The 27367-nt window shown below is 34.4% G+C and overlaps 1 protein-coding gene across 2 annotated transcripts; it reads left to right on the forward strand.

Moving 5' to 3' along the window:
• Positions 1 to 237: 237 nt before the first annotated feature.
• LOC128240028 (uncharacterized) lies at positions 238 to 26452 on the forward strand. 2 transcript variants are annotated; one of them, XM_052956512.1, is made up of 13 exons: positions 238 to 478; positions 2665 to 2716; positions 8257 to 8352; positions 17459 to 17583; positions 18286 to 18400; positions 19092 to 19255; positions 20669 to 20728; positions 20999 to 21095; positions 22052 to 22138; positions 22580 to 22627; positions 23602 to 23658; positions 24821 to 24977; positions 25579 to 26452. In XM_052956512.1, the coding sequence occupies exons 1-13, from the start codon at positions 380 to 382 to the stop codon at positions 26243 to 26245; spliced, it is 1824 nt and encodes a 607-aa protein (XP_052812472.1). In that variant the 5' UTR covers positions 238 to 379; the 3' UTR covers positions 26246 to 26452. The 2 variants fall into 2 exon arrangements, with proteins under 2 accessions (XP_052812472.1, XP_052812473.1); XM_052956513.1 differs by lacking the exons at positions 238 to 478; positions 2665 to 2716; positions 8257 to 8352 and adding an exon at positions 16542 to 16662.
• Positions 26453 to 27367: the final 915 nt, after the last annotated feature.

Consider the following 27367-nt stretch of genomic DNA (forward strand, 5'->3'; position numbering starts at 1 on the left):
CGGGCTACCTCGACCAGCGGGTAATAGATGCAGAGTTACATAGAATGGAATAGAAATCGAAGTGCCGCTCGTATAATGAAATGGAGCATAGCATGCAATAAAATTGCGTCGAGAAAAGATGAAACTACTTGCATGCACGCAGTTTCTATCTTACAGAGTCGATTGAATAAAATGTATCGGGAGAAGAATGAAAAGGGTGGCAATGTATTGGAAAGATAAACGGTTGTAAAGAAGACACGTAAATTGTAAATACAGGGAAAGTATATCAACTAGGGAAAATATGAGTTTAAAAGTTAAAACTTCCCGGTATAGTCCAGTGGTTTTTAAAAGGTTTAACTATATGGATATAATTATAGATATTAATTGATTTGGAGCTAATATGCCACCGTGTGACAAAGTGATTCTTTCTTTGTTTTGGATTTGGGCTTTTATATTGGAAAATATATTTGCAAACGATGGAACATGTACACTGGTTTTGGTAAGTTGTTTTCTTACTCTCACAAGAAGATATGTTTGTTACATCTAGATTAAATTTTTCAACTCCGTGATAAATCGTGTGCATGGGTAATTAATTGCATATCTTCTATATTTTTAGCAGAAGAAGGCTAATCTGTGTTTTGAAAACATGCTACACCCTGCTGTTATCAAGTGCTTATACAACATATTATTTCGACATCTAGAGTGAATTTAGACTGTTAAAGCTACATTATCACAGATTGACCATTTAGACAATTTTTTAAACTTTATTTTGTCTCGGAATGAGCCTTTTTTTCGTGTCAGGACACGAGTGATATAAGACGGCTGTATGACTGTAGATTAGATCGCAGTTTCATATTCATGGTCGAAAATTGATGTTTTATGGTTAAAAGCGTTACTTATTGTTTTTCGAACAACTGAGATCTGTTCTTTTGTGTGTATACGACTGAAATGAAGGCATTGATGCATTGAGACAAAAATGTGAAAAACTGTCAATTATTGAGAGTGCTTTGAATTGTATTTAGGACATATTCAATAAATTAAATTATCTTGTTTGCGATAGGCTTCTGTTGCAAAAATGTTGTTTCCAAATCGTAAAGTAACATGACAGTTGTAGTGCCTTAAAGCATGAGGTAGTTGATACTAAAAAAGTATTTTAAGCACATGCTGGAAATCAGTTATCGTTAGATCTACTTTGTTTGAACACGTCATGTTAAAATAATTTAGGTGTCGGAATTACCAAATGGCGCGTATAGTATGACAACGTTCAAAAGAATGCAAATCAAACGATCGCTTTATCTAAATGCGTTCATAAGATTGCAACGTAAATGTGCATTGGAAAGCAAGCCGCAGAATCCTAAATTAATCTTGGTGCAGAACCGAGGGAATAGATACTTATAGATAATTACTCAACCATTGGAAATGTGCTGTCTTGAAGGATCTGCCGTCAAAACGTCCTCAACCAATATAGGGTTTCATTAAATTAACTCTTGAATACCAAAAAAAAAAAAAAAAAAAAAAAACTGGCGAGATGATATTCTTGCACATAAATGTTTCTCAGTAACTGTAATGAAACTAGCAACTTGAATACAAATCAATTTACATTCTTTATTCCTGGGTTATTACAGGAATTTATCGGTTACAGTTTTGGGCCACCTAAAACATATTTTAGATTAGATTATTATTGCCTGTGAACATAATTGTAATAAAAATCAAACAACGTTTGTCACGCATACAGCCTTGCAGTTTCATTGCAACCATTGCGTTCATTTATGTCATTGCTTTCATTGCTCACATTTCATAGCTTTTAGCACTACCATTGCTTTCTTTGATTTCGATGATTTGATTGCTTTCATTTATTTTATTGCTTTCATTGCTCTCATTGATTTGATTGCTTTCAACGTTTTCATTTATTAACTTGCTCCGATTGCTTTCATTGATTGATTGCTTTCATTTATTTCATAGCTATCATTTCTCTCATGTATTTGGTTTCTTTCTTTGCTCTCGGTGATTTGATTGCTTTCATTGCTCTCATTGATTTAATTGCTTTCAATGTTTTCATTTATTTAATTGCTTCCAATTGCTTTCATTTATTGATTGCTCTCATTTATTTCTCGCATGTATTAATTGCTTTCATTGCTCTTATTTATTTTATTGCTTTCATTGTTTTCGTTTTCTTTGTGTTTTGGTTTCATTGCTCTCATTGATTTGATTGCTTTCAAATATTTGATTGCTTTGATTGCTTTCATTTATTTTATTGCTTTCAATTATTTGATTGCTTTTATTTCTCTCGTTGATTTGATTGCTTTTATTGTGTTCATGGATTTGATTGGTTTTATTGCTTCCATTGCATTATTTTTTGTTGTTGTTGATTTCATTGCTTTCATTTAAACAATGACTAAGACCTTATAGAAGTGGCAAGGTAAATCCCTTCAGTAAAATCAAACAAGTATGTTTTGTGTTCAGCCTAGAAATATAAGACACTGAATATTAAATCATTTCCTTACAATAAAAAATAAATCTGTGTGATACAGTAAGAGCCTTTGGTCGATTAAAATCGATGGCAAAATATGAATGCTTTAAAAATCAAAAGAAGATTGATTGATCGAGACACAAAGTATGAAACAAGTATTTTTTTGTAATCCTTCATTTTCTAAAGAAATATTAAACATGTGTGTTTGTTTTCAGAATGAAGAAGGGGATTCTGAGCAGATTAAAATGAAGTCCAATAATATTACAGGTAATGTTTATAATGAATGATTCTCAAATTCATGTTTGTTCACTCTGAAATGAATAGTAATACTTCAGGCAAGCTATTTGCTTGGGACTCTTTTCAACCGACACTGCTAATATACACGCGTTTGTTTGCTATGCTTCCAAAGAACCTCATTGTCCTAAATATTTGTATAAAACCAATTGAAATATATTCTTAACAGATTGTACAGTTTCTTTATCGTGAGATCATTGCACATGTCGCCACATCCGTTTCTTGATGAACGGGTATAAAGCTGAATTCTCACATATTGAACTTTTTGACGACTTTTTTTCATTTTTTTGTCGTGGAATGAACTAATTTTTGCGAAAATAGAAACCAGTGATATAAGACTGCTGACAATAATTCAAATCGCAGGTTTTCATATTTATATTCAAAAATTGATGTTTTATTTTTTAAAGTGTTAGTAACGCTTTAAGCCACTAAACATTAGTGTTAGAACGGAAATATAAACATCAGCGATCTGATAATTTTTCAAAAGTATTATAATATGATCTTTTGTCAGCAGTATCATATCATTGGTTGTTAAATATTGACGCAAAATTTGGCTCATTCTTAGATATCAAATAAAAAAATGTAAAACGGTAAATCCGTGAAATTGTAGCTTTCACAAAACAGCTTGCACCAATGAGACCTTCATTAGAACTACTCAATATTTGTATATCTGTATTTGTTTGTTTTGTGTTTTGAAGCAATCTTTAGCTGTTTAATCAATTCAAAATCGACCATATAAGGTCCATATTGAGCTAAACAGATGCACTAAACTATCCTATAACTTCCGTAGTTTCCATAATACAGCTGCTTTTACGACGATACATATCACCTTGCAAAACTTGTAACGACCAGCTTTAACATGAAGTTTGTCATTTTTGCAAGGCATTCAACTTCTACATATTTAAAAAATGACTCAAAACCATCTTGATGCTTTGCATTTTTCGCATCGCAAAACTTACTCGAAAGTATGCATATTAAAAATCCAAAACAAAGACAAGTGACAAGGCAATATTTCATCTAAACAAAGATCACGCGAAATGCTGTAATATGTTCACAAGTATTGACCATAATATTTCCTAACGTCTACAAGACTATTTCATTCTAGAAAATAGTATACAGAAAACAAAGCAACGAATAAATCATTTTGGAAACACAAGACAATTCCACCCCCACTGAGCTCCGCTTAACTACTTTTCGATCTTAACAGCTTTCCGACGATCAAAGTGTTTGTTTCTTCAGAGAAATTTTGTGTTTCAGCAAAAATTCAAATCGTTTCAAGTAAATCAGTAGCAGGAGACTACTTCTCCACCTCTCTCGTGTTTCTATATTTGCTTTTCTGACATCTTTCTCTTAAATGTTCAGATAATTAACAGATAAACATAGATACATTGTACTGGGATTTTAAATTATTCTAACTTTAAAAGCATCTTTTGTTGGTACATAATGTTGAATGTTAATCGTTAAATAACATTCATGCTGTTTTGTGCAATGACTTCTCAGCTTGAGTAATTCCCGTTGTGATAAGAAGAAGACAAGCCATTTGATGTAAGGCCTCAAGTATTTCATAATCGTGCAATTAAACGTCTATTACACAAGCCTTTACTGCTTAAATGCTGGTAAATTTGAATAGATGTTTGAATATTATTACCTACCAAATAACTGGTGTAAATGTAGGATAATAGCTGTTTCTAATTACAATATGATAAAAAAGGACGCACACTACGCGTTTATTGACAATGAATATACAATGAGCAGCATGCTTTTATTTCATTGACAAAAGAAATACAGTTAATACAGCATACATGTGTTTGTCCTATTGTCGACATACTAAATATGTATTTTATTACAAAACTGATCGCATTCTTCATAAACGACGTTGCATTTGAATTGAATTTGTTATAACAATGCCTTCACTGATCGCGTGATTTACCTAAAGATACACTCTTACTTTTACTTAAATTTACCACAATTAATACACTTGTTTTAATTTACCGAAAATGATAAATATCGGAAACAATGGTTCTCATGAAAAATACTGTGATTTATTTCAAAGGAAGATGCAGAAAACACGGTATTTCTACCTCATGAGACGATAAATGATCACTGTAAATCTTTTATGACCAACCAGTCATTTAATATTTGTGCGTTTTCAGTCATTAAATACACTGTTACAATATTGATATCAGTAATTATATTTTCCATAAATGCATTATTTAGTAATAGTTAAAGGTTTATTACTCAAAACTTATGTTTGTAATACATGTGTATGCATTGATTTTAAATACGATTGTAACTTTAAAATGTAACCGTGTTATCAAATAACGTAATAATGTTCGTGTTCGGTTACGTACCTTATTTGGTTCCTGGGTTATCAAATAGCATGCTTTAGAATGTTTCTGTTCGGTTACGTACCTTATTTGTTTACCGGGTTATCAAACAGCATGCGTAATAATGTTCGTGTTCGGTTACATACCTTATATGTTTACCTGGTTATCAAACAGCATGCGTTATAATGTTCGAGTTCGGTAACGTACCTTATTTGTTTACCGGGTTATCAAACAGCATGCGTTATAATGTTCGTGTTCGGTTACCTACCTTATTTGTTTACCGGGTTATCAAAAAGCATGCGTGATATTGTTTGTGTTCGGTTACGTACATTATATTCCTGAGTTATCAAACAGCATGCGTTATAATGTTCGTGTCTGGTTACGTACCTTATCTGTTTACCGGGTTATTAAATAGCATGCGTTTTAAAGTTCGTGTTCGGTTACGTACCTTATTTGTTTACTGGGTTATCAAATAGCATGCGTGATAATGTTCGTGTTCGGTTACGTACTTTATTTGTTTACCGGGTTATCAAACAGCATGCGTTATAATGTTTGTGTTCGGTTACCTACCTTATTTGTTTACCGGGTTATCAAATAGCATGCGTGATAATGTTTGTGTTCGGTTATGTATCTTATTTGTTTACTGGGTTATCAAAAAGCCTGCGTTATAATGTTTGTGTTCTGTTATCTACCTTATTTGTTTACCTGGTTATCAAAAATATGCGTTATATAAATCGTGTTCGTTTACGTACCTTATTTGTTTACTGGGTTATCAAATTGCATGCGTTATAAGATTCGTGTTCGGTTACGTACCTTATTTTTTTGATAAGATGACGGTTATTTTGTTTCTACAAAAAACAAGTAAGGAAAACAAATAGCAGATGGAAGAAATAGAAATTTCTGGTAAAATAATGTCAGTAAAAACTACTTTCACGTTTTATGTTTAGACACAAAGTGTCAGACCAAAAACCATAAGAGTAATATGTCTTGAAAAAATAGAGTTAAGCAATAAAAATCATGTCTTTTGAACTTGTGTAAGACCAAAACAACATGCGTGTACTATATCTGGTAAACTTGCGTGAAACAAAAAAAATGCATGTACTATGTCTGGTGAACTTGTGTTAGACCAAAACAGCATGCGTGTACTATGCCTGGTGAACTAGTGTCAAACTTAAACAACATGTGTGTAATATGTCTGGTGAACTAATTTTAAACTAAAACAAAGTGTAAGTTCTATGTCTGGTGAACTAGTGTCAAACTAAAACAACATGTGTGTACTATGACTGGTGAACTAGTGTCAAACAAAAACGAAATGTGTGTACTATGACTGGTGAACTATTGTCAAACCAAAACAACATGTGTGTACTATGACTGGTGAACTTGTGTCAAACCAAAACAACATGTGTGTACTATATCTGGTGAACTTGTGTCAGACCAAACAAACATGCGTGTACTATGTCTGGTAAACTAGTGTAGGACCAAAAAACATGCATGTACTATGACTGGTGAGCTAGTGTCAGATCAAACAAACATGCGTTTACTATGTCTTGTAAACAAGTGTCAGACCAAACAAACATGCGTGAACATTGTCTGATAAACTAGTGTCAAACCAAACAAACATGCGTGTACTATGTCTGGTAAACTAGTGTCAGGCCAAACAAAGATGCGTGTACTATGTCTGGTAAACTAGTGTCAGACCAAACAAACATGCGTGCACTATGTGTGGTGAGCTAGTGTCAAACCAAAACAACATACGTGCACTTTGTCTGGTGAGCTTGTGTCAAACCAAAAAAGAACATGCGTGAACTTTGTCTGATAAACTAGCGTCGAATAAAAAAAGATGCGCGTACTTTGTCTTGTTAACTAATGTCTGACCAAACAAACATGCATGTACTCTGTCTGGTTAAGTAGTGTCAGACCAGACAAACGTGCATGTACTTTGTCTAGTTAACAAGTGTCAGACCAAACACGCAAACGTATACTCTATCTGGTGAACTAGTGTCAGACCAAAATAATACGCGTGTACTATGTCTGGTGAACTAGTGTTTGACCAAACAAACGTGCATGTTCTATGTCTGGTTAACTAGCGTCAGACTTAACAAACATGCATGTACTATGTCCGGCGAACTAGTGCAAGACCAAACATACATGCGTTTACTATGTCCGGTGAAATTGAGTCCGACCTAACCAACTTGCATGTACTTTGTCTGGCGAACTACGGTCAGACCAAACAAACATACGTGTACCTTGCCTGGTGAACTAGTGTCAGACTAAAAAACATGCGCGTGGTACATCTTGAGACCAACTAAGCAGATATGAACTATGTCTTGTAAATTAGCTTAAGTTTGATCGCTGAAATTTATGTTTTGCACCTATGAAAATATTCAGGCGCTATTGTCTAACTTCTTCGCAAAATTCTAAATTTCAAATGCCTTCGTTAAACTTGTGTGATTGTGCATAAATAATATATTGAATAAAACTGCCCACGTTTTTAATCGTTTTACTATGCTTTAAGCTCTGGTTGTGTATTTAGTACTTATATATTAAGAGCGATGTCTTTACATTGATTTTTAAATGAATTAAAAATACGTAAACAAACACTCAATATCCAATCGACATAAATATCAAGGTTTAGAAATAAGACTGTTTACCCTCGCAATTGAGTGAAATCCATTCTGCGAGCTTGGTACAATTTATAATCTTCTATTTGTACCAACGGTACCGGTTAAATTACCTGCATATAGCGGTAAGCCGCATCGCAGCGATATGCCGCGTGCATATTTTTGGAAGTCCTACGCGGTAGCAGCAGATGAACGCGGCGATGACGCGCACCACCGCGTTGGCGACCGTTTAACATATCGCCGCAATTTTCCGCAATGTCGCAATCTCGTCAGAGTTGGCAACGTGTTGTGTGCCAAAAAAACGCCTGGTTGGTAGTTTACTACGATTCTGCGCATGTTTGACAAAAACATGCATATTTTGTTGACACTAACATTATTGATTTGCTACACTCTGCTTAATTTTACAGTTTCAATAAAGTTTAAAAAAAATTCCTCTTTTTGTTATTTTCAATGACAGGAATCTAAAACATCATGCCTGATAAAACATCCATGCATACTGTACCTACTGCATGATATTTTGTTGCATCCACGTAATTACACAATGTCATTATTATTATATTAACAGGACTCTCAAATAAGGGAGCCATTGTATCGTTATCCCGAGAACCATGTGTCAACAACTCCACCATACAACTGACCATCTTACCGGAAGATATCAAAGGTAAGAAATTGACGTACATAAAGGTCTGTAAGCATATTAATACTCGCACTCGGGCATGGCCCATTCGGCGAGTGCTCCGATTAGATTGGTAGCCATTTTAGGTTTTAGAACATACTACACAGACAGAAAGTAACCCTGGTTAAAGCTATCTTTGTTCTTTAACGTGCACCAGCGTATAGCACTGTCACACGGGACCCCCATTTAACGTTCTTCCAGAAAGACGTTTGGTATTTTTTCAGTGGTGCGGCGGGGAATCGAACCTGCGACACCCGGATTGACTGGAAGGTGTGTTACAACTAGACTACGGATCCACCACAACATATACACATACATTTCCCCAAGATTCACCTGTATATTATTTATTTAAAACACGAATGGTCAGCCAAAATAATAGAAAACATACTTGTTTGCCTGAAATAATAAATGCCCTTCTGGTATTTAACTATAAATGACAATGCATTCTGGAATTGGGATACATCCACTATGACGAATGGCAGGCAATTGTATCGTTCTGCAGAACTATGAATATAATCGTTTCTCAGAGACGAAACTGAAGTTTCTCTTTGATTGTTTGTAGATTGCCATCACAACAGGAAATAATAAAAGATTTTAACGTCCATATTTTTTTTTAAATTTATAATGCATTAAAAAGATTAATGTCTTTTCAAATTTACCATTAATTAATTATTGAACACAATGCCTTTATATCCACAAAGGTTTTTCTTAAATTAGGTTATCTGCTCACAAGTAAGAAATTGGAGTCTAAAGATAAACTGGTATTGCGAGAGAATATAGACTATGTTGTAACGCTAATGTAACTGAACTTGAATGCCATTTCTTATCATGCTGTAGTAAATTCAGACACGCTTAAAATATCATGGCCAAATTCATATATGTTTAAACGACTTATGTTAAGCAAAAGAACAATTAAGATTTAAAATTATTAAAGAAGCCATGCATTTAGGAAATCCTTTCCTGGTAAATTACCATTGCTTTTTTAAACAATAATGTTACTCTTTGTTTATTTTCCATAAATGTTTAACAACTTATATTTTTATAAATAATTACATAATGTCTATTTATACATATTCCGTAATTCTCTCTGATAGTTAATAGTATGTTTTTGCCGTATTTATGTTGTTATTGGCTAGTTAATGCCGATTTGGTAATAAACTTTGAAACATTTTGATATAAATAGGAGAATTATTATCCAATTTGCCTGATATAATTGTATACCATTAGTAAATATGAAGCTTAATGTCAAAATGGATCATTTGATACAAACAGGTGTTCTTATTGTTACAATCAACCATGGGCTGGCAATCTCAGAAATTCCAAACCAATGCGTACTTTTTGGCAACCGATATTTCATGATAATAGTTTTCTGGAATTTATACAATCTCTGTGTACGAATATAATAAACAAATCATGAGTGCTGTTTGAAGTTTTATATGCATACGTATCAAACGATATAATTTATTTCTTGTGAAATACGTGAGAAAACGTATTAGAGATATAACGTAACTGCAACATAGTTCATATTATCTATTTTATTATATGCATTCCCGTGGTTTATAGAGATTTATCAGCGAAATAAAATAGATATTTCATTTTATCAAAATGTGACAATATCAATTTGATGTTTTTCACTTTCTTGAATGTCAGCCCGTTCTATCATTCAAATCAAACATCAGCGCGCACAGGGCTGTGACACAATATAAACGACGTCATTTACGAAATGACTTTACGTGCGCATACCCATTGGTGCGTTTTTAAATAAAATGTTATTAAATGTCTTTTGATTCCAATTTAAGGATATAATAAAAAGAAAACAAAAGTGTTTGTTTAAGTGTAAGATAGATAACAATATATTTAACCTCGTGAACATCAACAATGAACAATGAGTAAAAAAGAACACTAATAAAAATAGAGGATCTCAAATAAGTGTTTATCTTGTATCAAATGGATTAAACGAGTTCATTTTAAAACGATAAAAAACGAGTTTTTATCGTTTTAAAATGAACTCGTTTAATCAATTTTATACAAACTAATCACGAATTTGACATTCTATTTTTAACATAACTCAATTACGGTCGAAATCTAGGTCAAAGTTACTTCAATACACATTCTAGTGTCCTAGCGCGAATAATTTACATTGAGTGTTGTAACGTGCGAGACCAACAAGGCCAACAGATCCCTTCAGAGAAAAGCATGCTCGACCCTGAAGGGGTCCACCGGTCTTTATATACAGTAAATTCTCAATCCACACAGAGCCCGGGCTTTGCTAATTTGCATATTATCAACCAAGTTAACACACGTACTACGAACGTACTTCCGTTTATAACGGAATGTTATTATGAACGCACATCCGCAGCCAACAGCGAACCTTTACAGTGTTATTAGGATGCCTCATCCGCATGAAAGAAAATTGTCGGACATTAAAACATTTTATTTACAATACAAAACATTAAAGTCTGAATTATTATCAACCGATTTTCAAATGTGTCGCTTATAAACAAAGAAGAATACATATTTCAACCCATTATATTAAGCAAATGAATAATAAGAGCAATGTCATAACTGCGTGACGTCATTAATAATCAGGCGAGTGAGTACATGTTTTTTGGCGGTTGAAGTTTGAAAAGACCGTTAGTCAGTGTCACAGTCGCTTTCAGTAGTGCGAATTCGCTTTGAAGCTGTTGGTTAACATCCTGGATTTTTGTCATTTTGGTGCTCAATGAGTTTTACCTCCGTGAATTGGAGCACCAAAAATGTTGTAAATTCCAACAGAAAAAGTGAGATTTCATGTGGAATCAGTGACTGTGTGAACTTGAGCATTGCTGGCGAACTGTGTGCATAGACTGAGCATTGTGCAGGTATTTTCACTGGAGTACAATATGGGCATCATAATGACTTCTAATAGACGTTGTGTTTTGTTTTTGATTTAAATTCCAAAATTTATTTTGGATGGATTGACATCCATAGAGAGTTAAACCGTACGACAAGCCATTGTGATAAGTAGCTTTGTGGAGTGGGCTTTCCAATTTGGCAAAAACAGAATTTAACCATGATGCGAGAATCCAAACAAAGTTACTTCAGGGGAAGCAATGCACCTTATAATGATGTTAATATTATAAAAAAGTGGTACATGAGTGCTTATTCTCCACTGGCATGGCTCTTGTGATCAATTATATATTAAAGTCACATGACCATAATACGACTATATTGCAAGTCGATCCACATCTCTTAAACAGCTTGAAGGATTTCGAACTGACCATGCGACCAGAAACAATTGAGATAATGCAGATATGGGACGTTGACCGTACTGCCCCTAAACTAGTCTAAATTAAACCGAGTCTGACGTGTCATATTCTGTATGTAATGTATGTTTTCATAGGATCATTCAACAAGAAATGTCCGTATAGAAGGCCATGCATAATTTCATTAAAATCGGTTAAATTAAAGGCATAAATTTCAATTTTCAATTTCAAAAAGTTGTAAAATGAAAATTATCATTTTTATCAATTATTGAAAATAAGATGAAATTGCGCTTAAGTCGTAAATTACAAACTGAAAGCAATACATTTAATGAAGGGATCGCGTGTTTAGCCTTATATTAACGTTTAAATATACCTCGATATAGACCAACTGCATTTAATCAATAAAAGCCGCGTTCATTACAGTGGGAATTTTCAATGGGTCAGTGGCATATATGCGCTACAAATTACAGACTGCGTCGATACTTTTGACAAACAAACATCTGCCTGCCATTGATACTGGTACATATAAGGCTAACCATGGAATGTATGCTCTTTTATTGGTGACCAATTCTTACTGCTACCTTTATGCCCTCCCACTCCCCATTTACTTGCAGCTTCGGCCGTGAATGTTGCCGGTCTAATATCAGAGACGATGCACTGATCAGAGTAGCTCTTTATCGCCGATGGCCGACAATGCAATTCACTTCGTTATAATCTTATTAATATCAGATCTTAGTATGAAATCAATTAGGAAAGCCTCGGTGTTTATGAGGCAGCCTGATTAATATTTTCTATAAATCGTTTATCCTCCGTGCATTATGTGCAGACCAGAACCAATTTAAAAGCAACTGTCACTTAGGAGAATGAATAAGGTCTGATGAATTGATAAGCTAAAAGTGGAGAGACGGTGCTATTTGTTCCGTTGGAGTACATTCTCGTACACCAAAGTGATGATGCTATGTGTTGCACATGGTCATTGATCAATTTTCTTTCTTAACATTGATCAATAGTTAAGTATGCTTACGTATTGAGGTTTTGATTGGTTGATGCTGATAATATCAGGAAAATGCTTTATATATAGTTTTGAACTCGATTTTGCAGCGATTAAATCAGGGGTTAGATTTATAATGATCAAACCTCTGATGAATGAGAGTGGTAAAATACTGAATATAATTATATGCTGCTTATAATTTAGTCCCAATCAATTTACAAGCTTTTCTAGATCAGACACATACGTTGCACAATGTGAATTCAGATGAACGATTAATGGTTTCTATCGTATGCCGGTGACAATATGAAGGAGATTTAGTACGAGAAATATAGTTAGTCTCTTTAGTAATGAACTTTATATCTTTTTTTAAACCGCAAAACCAATTCTCGAGGTAGATTAATATAACTGACACTTAATTTCAAACTCAGTAAAAGCCATGGGATTACACTACACAATTTCGTTTCCATATAAAGCAGTAGAAAAATCAGCACGCTGAGTGCTAATTTTTACTGAATGACTTGTATTTAAGTTTTTTTACAATATAAACTTACTATTCAGTTACATATTTTTTTCAGAACCTTACTTTATTTTCTAATGTAGTTATTTCTGATGCATCTTATTGCTGATTTGTTTTTATATTCAAGAAAAAACACTATATTGTAATTTCTGACATTGAAATTCCGAAAACTGTCGTTTAACGTGCAGTTTTGTTGGTTTAAACTGAACGCGGTTCGTTTCAACATGGAAATAATCAAAGAAGACATGCGATAAAATAATCTAATAGTATGACGCTTTTCTAACGACCTGTATCACGTCTGTATCAGGGCTTGTTTGGTGTTTAAACAAGCATACGTCTCGACCGGTACGAGGTCTCGAAGAATACGTGTTTATACACAGAACTCGACATGATACAGGACGACAGAAAAGTGTCCTTTCATAACATTCCCTCAAACTCCTTAAAAATTGCGAAAAAGAAAAAAACAAAACCTTATTGGCAATGTTTTAGCTGTAAGCAGTCTAGATTAACGGCAAATGTTGTACGTAAACATATCGACAAAAATAGCTTGAACTGTTTTTGTGACAGACAGACAAATCACGGTCCATTAGTCGATGCAAAATGCAAAGAGAAACAGGGATACTCCTGACATTATGTATTAGTTACCAGAGTGATAAATTCTGTCATATGAAGTCCCAATGATGTCTTCATGTTTCAAGGGTAAAGTGATAACCATTGCAAAAGGCTCAACATTTCAACGGCATATTGACCATGAAAATATGTGAATTTACAACTGCATATTGACCATAAACAAACTGTACCTATATGTGTCAACGTTGTTATTCGACATTTCACCAAGAACAAAATGAGACTATATGTGTTTACATTTTTATATGATATTTGATCAAGAACATAATGTGATTTTACTATTGCATATTGACCATATAGAAAATGAGACTTTTTGTGTTCACGTTTTAATATGGCATTTGACCTAAAACAGAATGTGACTATATGTGTTCACATTTAACTATGACATTTAACCAAGACCGATCAAAATGTGACTATATTTGTTCACGGTTTACTATGACATTTGACCAAGAGCAAAAAGTGACTATATTTGTTCACGTTTTACCATGGCACTTTAACCAAGAACAAAATGTGACTGTATGTGTTTACGGTTTACTATGACGTTTGACCAAGAACAAAATGGGACTATGTTGTTCACGTTTTACCATGGCACTTTAACCAAGAACAAAATGTGACTATATTTGTTCACGTTCTACCATGGCATGTTAACCAAGAACAAAATGTGACTATATTTGACCACGTTTAACTATGACGTATTGACCATGAGTAAAATTCGACATTACTATGGCATATTGACCATGAAGAAAATGTGACTATACGTGTTCACATTTAATATGGCATATTGACCATAGACAGAATGCGACTATATATGTGCTTTACAAAACAAATTGATCAGTTGTATATGGCGTCATTTTCTTCTTAGATTTTCATGAATTTGTTGGGGTTGAAACCAATTTTTGGTACGCGGTATTCATGTGCTTTTAAATGAGTAATCGAACTCAAGTGAATGATACGTGGTACGCAGAAAACAAATATGTATCAATATTTGGTACAGAAACTCGCAAATAGATTTATATTATTTGTAATGGTAGAAATAAGGACTTATTCAGTACGCAAGGGGATTGGGTGTGGTTGTTGGGGTTATATGTTCAGTAAAGGACAATACTTTAGGAGATATATCGCCGTATTATTTGCACGCAAACACATTGAGACGACGAAACCCAACATTTATACATTTATGTATAAAGATATTTTGATAAAAAAAGTTATTGGTGTAAATGCTTGATGTTTTTGGCGATATTACGACCAATTCTCAATATCTCATATCATTTTGAAACAACACTGCCTCAGTATTTGATAGCAGATTGCTATCGAGGTAATCCAAATTCCAAACCCTCAATAAATGGCAGTAACCTTGCAAAGCAGAATTATCATAAGTCCTTGCGTGCAAGTGTCTTATTTGCTGGAAAATAAACTTTCCTTAACTTGTGTAAGCAAGGAAACTGTAATCTGTCTCTGTTATAGCAATTCACGGCATTTGTTGATAGAAGTTAATTAATGCCAGTCCGCATTAAGAATAACGATAAATGCGCCAGACTTTTTGTTGCCATTGTATAATAGAACTAGAAAGAATGATTCAAGATAAAAAAAAAGGCATTGATCATTTCATTAAAGGGCATTGTATGCACCTAACTTTAAATGTTGATTGTAATTTAAAATATCAGTCTAGCGGAATAATTTCACTTTCAAACTGTTACTAATGATAGTAAACAAGCATAGACAATCAATTCGTTTCGAAGAATAAGTGTTTGGCACCTCAAAGAGCGTAATTTCAAGCAACGATTTAATTAGCCGGATAACGTGAAACCGATGGAAATTATGGGTCCTTTGCAGGTGTATGAGCCTTCACCTTAGAAGTAAGTTTGATGTTGATGTGTAAAGGAATTGACGGTTGCAGTCGGGTTTGTTTTGTGTGAAATCGATATGTAGTCCTTGAATTGTTTTGGCGTAGAAAAGGCCTTGATAATTTAAAACTACAGACCTTCATTATAAGTTGAATTGCAAAAAATAAAAACAACGTAAAATTATGATATGTCTGTGTACCATGGAGAAATCGAAATCAACGCTGTTGTGGAAAAAATGATAAAAAATGTACAAACCATGGCTCAAATCATAAACGTCTTGATTCTTAGTTTATGTCGCGAGTCTTAGAAAAGCTTTGATTTTGTGGTAAAACAAATGATTATATAAAGGATAGTTTGTATAATAAACTAATTTCTTGTTCTATGTCTTATTTACTTTTTCCAGTTTCAATATGGTCTTTAATACTGAGTCTCAACCTCAGAATCAAGATGGTCGTGTATGTAGAGAATAATAGATTAGTGCCGTGGATGGAAGAAGTTTATATGAGAAGGCGGAGGAAATTATCGGGTGAATATTCTCCATCCACGGCCCTAACCTATTATTTTATGTATCATGTAGTTTTGTTTATTTAAACACTGCAAATATCCTTAAAATTATTAAGTTTCTTTAAAAGTATGGGGGGGAACTGTTTTTTCCCTGATTACTCATCACACTCGGTATCCATGTTTAAATCGTTCCCGAAATAGTTCTCAAAACTGTTCAACTTTTCAATACGCCTGCAGTCAAAGTCATTGCATTTTAATACGTCAATATCAATTAAAAACATAATAAAGCTTTTAAAAGTTCATAAACATGAATCAGTCACCATTATCTGTAACAATTATTCCGCAAGTCACAAAGTACAGTACACAGGTCATGGTTCAAGATCGCGAGTGTTTACAAACAATCCCCACATGTTAAATGCATTTCATTCGTGTTGATAGTGTTGAATGTTCAGAACTGCACCGGCAAAGAGATAATTCATTTCAGTTGTAAGTGAAATTTTGTCATTCACCACAGAAATGGATTTTACTATCGTTGAATGCTGCACAGTTTCCAGAATGTGCGGAGGGGTAAGATTTTCACATCATATGTAGAATTTCTTGTCGATTGTTTTACCATTGTCAATATTATGCAGAGTGATGGGACTTTATGGGCGAGTGATTGTTGAGGTCGGTTGTTGGCGGACTATTGATATTATACTAAAACATTATTTGTGCTTTTCCTCTGACATTTCAGAATTGAAAAGAAGTCCGTTTTCGCGGTCACACGACTAAATGCCTGTAAATAAACATCATGTGATCTACTATCCAAATAAACTAAAATTTACAAGTCATCTTGTTATTGGACCGATTTGTATGCAAGTGACAATATAAATAGTCTTAGGTTCTCATTCACATTTTACGTTCAAGATGGTCATACAAATGGTTTAAGATACTGGCTTTCATTCTCAGACTCGCGCTGGTCCAAAAATATCCAGTCAAATTCGACTTTAAATATCATTTCATTTTCTGCTGCAACAAGCCTCTGTGATATATACGTTCCAGTTTCACAACCATCTCGTGTAAAATTCATCTTTGCAGGTATGAAACCAGACAGGAGCAAGCACGAGCTACGCATATGTCTTGTCTTCAGTTCCATGCACTCCCTCAACTTTTTTCTTGCCACAAACAACCGGTTTTAGCCATTATCTTATGTTTATCTGCATTTGTTTTCAGCACTAAACTCTTCCTACGAGATTCCCTGAGCGTTGACGCTGAATATTGCCTACAAACAAGCGTTTGTCTGCAAATTCAATCCTCTTCATGCATGTTTTGTTTTACGATCTTTAATGTTGAATATCTATGTTTGCGGTTCTAACTTTCCCAGAAAGGACCCAGGCCAAGTTGACGCTGAATATTCGCTACACACTAGCGTTTCTCCGCAACTCCAGCCGCCTACATACACTTCAGCGGTCCGTTCTGCTGACCCGGTCAAGAGAGTTTAAACAACTGGTCGGTGGTGTTTTGACTCACTTTTTAATAAAGCGTAATGCCATATTTAACAAACGAACACTCTTTGAAATCAAGACGTTATCCTAACGATTTTTTATGGATAACTATCATACTATATTGTTATATGACACGGTCTATAAAACACAGTAGTAAACAGAAAACTCCAACAAACGGTTTTCTTGAAAATATAGGTCATGGCTATGGGAAGAAAACTAAACTGCCATTTCAACATCATATTCAAACAAGTGTCAATCGATGTAGATTTTAATATATAAACACGTTTACGACTATAACTTATTTCCCTACAAATGCTGGTTGCCAATCTTAAAACATTTTCCTGGCATCCCAGAAAAGAAAGCAGTTATGGTTTCTGCCAAGGAAACGGACTCGAGATTGATTCAGAAATATTTTATTGCCTTCATAATCGAGCTTAAATTAAGAATTTTTTTCCAAAGGTAACTTCAGATGAATCACACAAGATTGCTATCTGACCGGTTCTGAACAAACACATAAGAAAACAGACAGTGCGAACATTAAAACATCAATAAAATGGTGTATTTGTATAACACAATTTGACAATATGATAAACTATCATATTATTATCACGTTGAAACATTGTTTTCGATAAAATTGTCCGTCTATGTAGGTTTGAATATCCTCAACTGGTTTACAAGGACTTAAAATTGTTTCTTATTTTCCTAGATTTGCTGGCTGCCAATCTCAGTCTCCGATCATCTTCATATTGCCATCAATGTCACGGTTGCCGGTGACGAATATAACACAGTTGCCAGTTCAACGTTGGATGTTGTGGACCAAGGTTTCTTTGCTCTTATTATGTTTGAATTTGAATATTCGAGTGAATGGGAATGGTAATTCCAGGGTATCAGAAACTGTTGTACCGAAGCCACTTTTTCCAAGGCAATAAAACATGGAAACTACAGACACAATATCGCGGTTTAAAATTGAAGCATGATCCAGTTCAAACGCACACCTATTTTGCATTTATATAACTTAGAAAATGTACGATGGTGACTACAAGCTTACAACATTTTTAACTAAGAGTAGCTTAATCTTTAGAAGAGTAATGCTTAAAAGAGTAAATACAGGATTTCGCTTAATAAATATACTTTGGTATATGATGTTGCCTTGGTTTTTATAACACGTTGTGGTTATCTCTTTTAGTCCATTTTAGGCATTGAACCATGTGCCTCAATACTGGGTTATTCTAAAATGTATGTGTATTGGGAGTGTCCTTCTAAAATGCATTGTTATAAAGCCAGGGCGTCCAATTATCAATAAGCAATGTTATTGACCTTAATGAAAACGTTTTTACATACAAAGGAATTCCATTCCATCAAAAAGGTACGTTAATGATGACACATGTTTATCCAACTTTTTTGGAGTGCTGGCAACTTGTAGATCTGTTGATATTTCAATGCAAATCAATCGGAAATAAGGCATACACACTTGAATATCTTATCAGTTTCAATTTTGCTTATTAATTTCAGCCATCACTTGTCAAGAGGGATGCCAGTCTGATGACATTTTGTTCAACACATCATACCTGTGCTCAAAAAATGGAACATTCAATCACAAGCCGTCGGCACGAGTATACGGCGTTTCATTCGCACCATTTGACAAAGGTCAAACTACACTTAAACACTGGTCAGTTGTAAGTATCTTAAAATAGGTTACGATGATTATTTATTGCGTGTACCGTGAAATGGTGTCTCGTCAAGACCTGGTTTTAATTATTGGTCTTGATTGGATCTAAGAAAGATGTAGCTTATCGCATTATTTGTTATTAATAACTGACCAAAATTATGAATGAATTTAATCATATACGACCCTAAGATTAACTTAAGGTGCATATTGAATACCACCCCAGACCTATTTTGGTTCGTAAAGTTGTCACAAAACGAACATCGTTAAAACAGTCTTATGATTTAGTCAATAATGTGTTATCAATAAGTGGAAGCACGCTGTCGTATCGCTTAATGGAAGCATGTTGTCTTATCGATAAATGGAAGCATGCCAGTCTGACCAAGTAAAGAAAACACAGACAGCTACCTCATTTCGATTTTTTATCAGAAGTATCCGTTAATCTGTATGTATTTAAATACCCATTGTGTCTATACTATCGAGCTGTATTAAAACGCTTATTTATGAGGCGAAACCTTTTGACTTGCGCCCCTCCCTAAGAACCGAAATTCATTTGGTTTAAAAAAAACTGGCAGCCGTATTTGGTGTTACTCCCCGAAGAAATTGTTAACATTTTCTAGTCCGAAATGAAGTATTTTGACCTTATTTTATTACTCATTTGCTCCCAGATTTAAATAAAAAGCAATCTTGCACGAATTTAGGTGGGGTAGGGAAAGGCCGGTCGCGCTACCACCCTCCCTTGACCTGTTAGTGTTAAGAGCATATTAATACCTATAATTCAACGTATTTTGTTTGTAAAGTTGTCACAAAGCAAACATCGATAAAACAGTCTTATGATTTAGTCAATATTGACTTATCGCGGAATGGAAGCATGTTGTCTCATCGCTTAATGGAAGCATGTTGTCTTATCGCTAAATGGAAGCATGTCAGTCTGACCAAGAAAAGAAAACAAAGACAGCTACCTCATTTCGATTCTTTGTCAGAAGTATCCGTTATTCTGTACGTATTTAAATACTCATCGTGTCTATAATATCGAGCTGTTTTAAAACGCATATAATAGTCTGTTTTTAGGTCAAGCAGGGACGGATCCAGGATATGACGTTAGAGGGGGAGTAACTATGAGGCGAAACCTTTTGAGTTGCGCCCCTCCCCAAGAACCGAAATTTATTTGGTCTAAAAAAATTGGCAGCCGGGTTTTAACATTTTCTAGTACGAAATGAAACATTTTGGCCGTATTTTATTACTCATTTTCTCCCAGATTGAAATAAAAAGCAATCTTGGACGATTAGAGTATGGGGTAGGGAAGCGCCGGTCGCGCTACCACCCTTCATTGACCCGTTAGTGTTAAGAGTATATAAATAGATATAATTTACCGGAAACTTGCTAAGTTTTATTGCACTTTTTTATTCCATTCCTTTTTCAGACCAATTCAAGCATATCATTTCAATTTAACGACAAATACAATGGTATTGGAACGCTTGAGGTATGTCAGTGTACATAATACGTTAGACGCATGTTTAGTAAGCAGTGCTATCATTACAAAATATGTGATAATTAAATAAAATGAAAGTTTGAAAATTGATTACAAATTGCAAAATAAGCTCAAACTTTAATTAAATGTGATATTGTAAATGATTGTAGTCCTTGTTTTTGTCTAGATTATCGTGGAAGGCAAACTCCTTATCCTTGCATCTGTATATTCAGAATAGCGGATAAAACTAAATTGTTTTATGAATCAGTTATTCAATTTTAGGTCTCGTATCGACAACTAAATGCAGACCTTTACTGCTATGTGTACAGTAACATCATAATAGTTTGTGATCACGTGACGTCAAAATCCGATCCATATGGTAAGTTCATTAACAATAAACTAGAACTATACTTTGTGTTATGTTGGTTTTCGTTTAGTTGTGTCGTTGCTTTTCCTATTGCTTGAAAGCAGGTTTATGCACAGTTTCCTTGCCAACCAAAAAAGGAAATGAAAGCGGTTTAGTTAGAGCTGTAGTTATTGTCGTTTAACAGAAAGTAAATAAAGACCTTCTTGTTGAATGTTAAATTGAATCCTTCGTCATCCCAAAATGACCGATTTTGAGGGATTTCATACTGGACCTAAATTCACAAAACCGTAGACATGAGCTTCCCATGCATACCGGGCATGTTATTCTGCCTAACGCCTTCACTGTTAAAGTACTTGCAAACATTCGATAAATTTCGCATGTACCATCTCAAATTGCACGATCAAGTAATTCCTTTAATGTATGCAAATTGTACCATATGCTATCATCTTTTCTGCACATGTGTTTGCTTATATTTCGTAAACAATCCAAACGCCTTAAAAGCGAGGTTTACAAAATGATGTTAGTTTCTTTTAAAATAACCCCACATGTCCCTGTTTTTTTAATGCATGAATGATATTTAATGGAGCATTACCACATTCAGCCTAAGCAACCGTGTTTTTTTATCATTTGGCACTCCTTGGCCACTTTTACATCAAAAACAACCTCGAATGTATATGGACGGTTTACATTGTCAGAGATCTGATTATTTGACTTCGCTGCAAGTAGGACGCGTAATAATTTCAATTTAGCAGTTAGCCGAGGCGTTACGATTGTATTTTTATCCGTGTTCACCTTAAAATGTTTAAACCATTTAACTTTTAATCATTTGATTGCGTTATTTGCATGTGATACAGCATTCCTGTCACATATTGATATAATGGTAGAAATGGTTCTAATTCAGCAAGCATAAATACTTGGATTATTTTAACACTTATCGAACGTTTTATATGAATGCTCTACCGTTGCAGACGATACCGAATCCTTTGGGACGTTTGTGATATTTGGTCTTATTGTGATGACTTGTTTAACAGCCATCCTCGCTCTCATCATATTTGGTTAGTTATTTTTTTATATAGTTTTGTTAAGTCCGAATCTGCCTTTTAAGCTTCACTCTCACAGAATGACTGTTTTGACTGTTATTGTTTTATGTCCCCTGATTGTTTTGATTTATATAAATTTATCACATAAAACCCTTGAATGCGTTGAACACAGACAGTTGTCACTCATTTCAGTCTGTTATATATTTTAAAGTGTCATATACATGGCCAGAAGACGGTGTACTCTGTACTGTTGTTGTTCACTTTAAATTGTCATATACATGGTTTCAATTTGTCATATATACTTTCGCAATGCAGTGTGCCCTAAATATGAACATGAATTTCGATTTGTCATCTTTACTTCCGCAATGAAGTATACCATAAAAAATTGTCATTAATTTGAATGTGTCATATATACTTTCGGAATTGAGTGTACCATTACTTGCTCTTTCATTGCAGTCGTGCAGAAGCTAATGGGACTTCATCGTGCGTATAAAAATAGAAGAGGTAACGTCCTTAAGGTTTATTAGTCAACTAACTTTTCACATGTGCTATCATTTTTAGCCATATATGATGTATGATAAAAAACGGTATATTTTTGTTAAATTCGCACGATAAATAAAAATAGTTAATTGCATTATCACCTTTAACTCATTTAATTTAATGATTATGATTTGTGTACAGAAAAAAATATTGGCAAAATTTTGGCTCTTTTTTAACTCTTGAATTGGTTGCAACGTAACTAATAATAAAAAAATCACATTTATAAAGGCTAATATTTTTAATCTATAGACAAATCATATGCGTTTTTGTTTTGGCTTTGCTCCTAAATATCAAAATGAGTTGAACATGAAAATGCATTAAATTGAATTAAATTATATTTGCACATAACTAATGAAATAATTGTCTGCCCTTTACACCCCTATGCTATGTAGGCTTATCGCCAGATTATCATGATATCTAGTCGCGTATAAAAAAACTCTCCACACACCAATATTTCGTTTCCCCCAAACCCCTTAAATAAAAAAAATCAATATTGGTATTATTGTTAAGACAGTAATCGGTGCTAAAGTGCTAAATGTTTTGCTAAAAAAGAGGGATTAACATTAACTATGCTGTCTTTTGATAGACATTGGACCGATTATTCATAACATTAATTAAGTTTACAACTCTTATAAATTAATCGTTGTTAACTTTCAAATCTGTAATACTTACAATGTGTCATGGATACACATGTATTCTGTTATTCTATTCACAAATATTGAAACAACTGATTCAGCTATGCGTGTTTTACCTAAACATATCAGCACATCATAAAATATGTAAAATATGTTAAAGTTGACAACGATTCCGTTAACTACGCTTTAATTCTGACTAAGTTCTGAACAATCGGCTCATTTAAACAGAGATAAACGTAATTTGAAAGCAATCATGTAGTGTAGATTCAAAATAGCCTTTATAAATGTTACACTATTATACAGGAAGCAACCCCAAAGAACGTCGCCGCCGATCCAGTCTTCTAGGCCACTTGAAGACAGGTAGGTCTCTGTTTAATCCTTAAATTCAGGGCTGGCATTCAATTAAGGTATTTTTGGGGTCTTAAGACTGATGTAGCTAATCGGATTACTTGTTATTAATAACTGACCGATAAAGTGAATGAAATCAATGATGAATGACCTTAAGATTAACTTAATATAATTGTTAATACCACCACGTGCAAGCGAATCAGAATGCAATCAGTTGTTTATAAACTAGTTATAACTCAATCCCATTTATTAGTAATAGTTGACCTATTTTGCGGAATGAATACGCGTTTTACATATTTGCTACTTGATCGATAAATCATGTATGGTTAATATTGAACACGATAACGAAACTCAAATATCACTAAAATAGCTCGGACTGCCATATCAATGCTACACTTTAGTTTTAATACAAAGATAAACTTTCAAACTAGACGAAACGAAAATGCATTAGCAAGTACGGTACCAAAGATTAATGCGTATACTATTAGATCGTAAGTTGTTCCTGCAAACTGAAAATCCCCATAGTAGTGCATTTGTTTCCATATCTTTTTGAAATACCTCTTCAGTGATGAAAAGAGTAACGATAAAAGTACAACGCAATGATAATTATAATAGATTCATGCATGCAGAGAAGTAATGGTTTAGAAACTACTTGAAAGCTTTTGAAAAATCTGCGCTACTGTGCTTGACAATGTTGAATCAGCTCAGCTTAAAGTTTGACGAACTATTGACTTTGAAAAGATGTCTTTCTCATAATTAACGGTCGATTTGATGCGTCGGCATATTTATATCACACGTTTATTCTGCAGTATGTTGTATTTCATTTGATGTGGAAACAAAATTAAGACACAACGACAGCTTGACAAAACCAAGAAGTACATGTGAAGCAATAGGACAAATATTTCGGTGTTATTATCTAGTCTGTGGCTGTACATAACTCTTCATGCTACCATCGGTCCGGAGCCAATATTGGCTGCACATAACTTTTCATGCTACCAGTGGTCCGGAGCCAATATTAATTAAAATACTTATGTACATAGTTTAGTACTATCTTGTGAATCGACTGCCCAGTATAATACGTGTTTGTGTCATGTTTGATTAAAGCCATACTTTCGGATTTGGTAATACATAGTTTGTTTCAAGTATTTGCATAACTTGTAAATTTTGTTTTCAGATGAGATTATCAGAAACTCCATCCTTAATATGCATCAGATTGTCTCTGAGCCCGAGGCCCAGCCAATGCGAGGCCATGGCAATGGAACTTCTAGTGAACGTGAGACCAGCTTCCTGAGGAATTCCTCACACAAGAGTTCACACAACAGGATAGCAAGGTATTGTGCGCGTTTGTTGATTTATATATGGTTTAATTGGTTAATCCCTCCTTATTGTATTTGAAATATAAAACACATTTACATCGTTCTACTATTTCGAGAATGTGTGATGGGTAGGACAAAGCTATGGACAAACCCCGTTGGCTCTAACTCCCGGGGACCGGCAAAAATACCTCGAGCATCAGGAAATTTGCGCTGTCCTGTTACAGAGCCTGAAATATTTAACTTGTTTTTGAATAAATATAAATATAGCGTTTTACTCTTTTCAGTTTCTGTTTAAAATGTGATTCTTTGTTCTAGATTCGGTTAAACCAAATCAGATTTTTATTGTTAACTTGAGTACATGTACATGTATTCTTAATTGGAATCTATGTTTGTTGAAATAAAGTAGTTCTAGTTTATTAGGGTAAATTAAATGTTTACTTACATGTAAGTATATATATACATAATAATATACATTTATAAATATTTGCCTGAAACGCAGGCAATGCTTAAACGACTTATGTAAAGCAATACAGACACTTAAAACTGAATATATGTTTTGTCGTACACTATCCAACTTCTGAATATATATTATCTTATACTCATTAACTTCTTCCAGTGGCTCCTCCTGGGCGTCAAGTATTTTATCACAAACAAACTCAGGCTTGCCTTCGAAGACATCCAGTGGTAAAAAGCTTCAACGAAGCGTTACACAGGCTATGCTGGAAAACCTGGACGAAAGCAAGTGTTCAATTCTATTTCTAACTCTACCCTTCGACCAGTATACACGAGACGTTACCGAACTTCTTCGGAACGTTTTGTCTATTGAGGGTGGAATTCCAAGCCAGTGCTGCTTCGACCCCGATGTTTTGAGCGATTACCAGACCAATAGATTCGCTTTTATTGAAGAGATAACTGGAAATACAAACAAAATTCTGGTATTTGTGTTTCTTACTACATTGAGTTATGGAACCAAAGAAGAAAAGCTGATACATGACTTGCTAAACCACTGTCTCCTAAAACAGAGAATCATTCCTCAATGCAAGGTTGTCTTTCTTCACCTAACGGATGACAACAGTAGGCTAGAAACAAGATACCATGGTCAGCATATTCATCTGAAGCATGATAATGCTTATAAGAAATTTCTCTCTGTGATCTTGAGAGAATGTGGCATCAATGTTGATGAAAGAGATAAGGACAGTGAATTGCCCAAAAGAATGCTGTCATGCAGTGCCACTAAGCATTTATATCAGTTGTTATCCTATAATGGCGATAAGGCAGCATGAGTATTGAGGAATATCGTTTCTTACCTTGCTACACCTGTATTATGTATGTCTTTCAATGTCTTTCAATGTCTTTCAATATTGCTATGATTAAAATATATATGTATTAGCTTTAACATGATCATTCCTTTTTTGCGATAGCATTAGTGTTAAAGCTGGCAATCAAAAAAGACTCACTGATGTGTTCATTTTAATTCAAGAACAATAAAAAGTCTGGACTCTGTCTAACTGATCACCGCATGGTTATGTATTTCATTCAATTATTAAGTTTATTAAGCCCCCCTTTGCAGGAGAAGGGGATTATTGCTTTGCACATGTCGGTCGGCATGTCAGACGGTCTGTCGTTCGGTTGGTCCGTCCGTCCGTCGTTAGACCAAAGCTTTTCCCAGTAGATGACACCTATTTATTGTAGGGATCATCGGGTCAAAGGTCAAGGTCACTATGAACTTTAACGAGAAAAGGTTTTCAAAGCTTGTCCTACTGATAACTCAACAATTCTTACTTCTATGGTCATGATACTTGACATGGAGGCTGGGCCTGTCAAATAGATGAACGCCGTTGATTTTAGGGATCATCAGGTCAAAGGTCGTTTTCACAGTGACCTTGAATGCGAAAAGATTGTCCGAGTGATAACTCGACAAAGACTGCACCCATGACCCTCAAACTTGACTGGGAGGTGGGGCCTGACCATAAGATGACCCTATTGATTTTAGGGTCATCGGGTCAAAGATCATGGTCACAGTGAACTTGATCACTAAAAAATATGTCCATGTGATATCTTGAATATGCCTGCATCCATGGCCCTTTAACTTGACATTTAGGTTGGGGGTGACCAGTAGATGACTGATATTGATTTTGAGGTCAAAAAGGCAAAGGTCAAGGTCACAGTGTCCTTTAACACGAATGCTTGTTCGCATGATTACTAGACAATGGGTAGTTTTTTGGTGAATACCAGACGGAGAAACTTTGGACGCATTTATTTCTAGTAACCGGGTATATGTGAGGTACCCTCAACTGACCAGTCTTGATCATCATTTCAGACAAGGTGTGTTTCATTTTATATGTCGTTGTTATAAACAAACATACATTGCTGAAATGTTTCAAAAACTTATCTATTGTCATACT

Source organism: Mya arenaria, chromosome 7, assembly GCF_026914265.1.
Source record: "Mya arenaria isolate MELC-2E11 chromosome 7, ASM2691426v1".
Taxonomy (NCBI): domain Eukaryota; kingdom Metazoa; phylum Mollusca; class Bivalvia; order Myida; family Myidae; genus Mya; species Mya arenaria.

What these genes read in the sequence shown, in the direction of transcription:
- LOC128240028 (XM_052956512.1), top strand. Translation starts at nt 380, where the DNA reads ATGCCACCGTGTGACAAAGTGATTCTTTCTTTGTTTTGGATTTGGGCT. An exon ending in GTTGGATGTTGTGGACCAAG is followed by an intron (nt 18,401 to 19,091) that starts GTTTCTTTGCTC and finishes TATTAATTTCAG; the next exon opens with CCATCACTTGTCAAGAGGGA. An exon ending in ATGGTATTGGAACGCTTGAG is followed by an intron (nt 20,729 to 20,998) that starts GTATGTCAGTGT and finishes ATTCAATTTTAG; the next exon opens with GTCTCGTATCGACAACTAAA.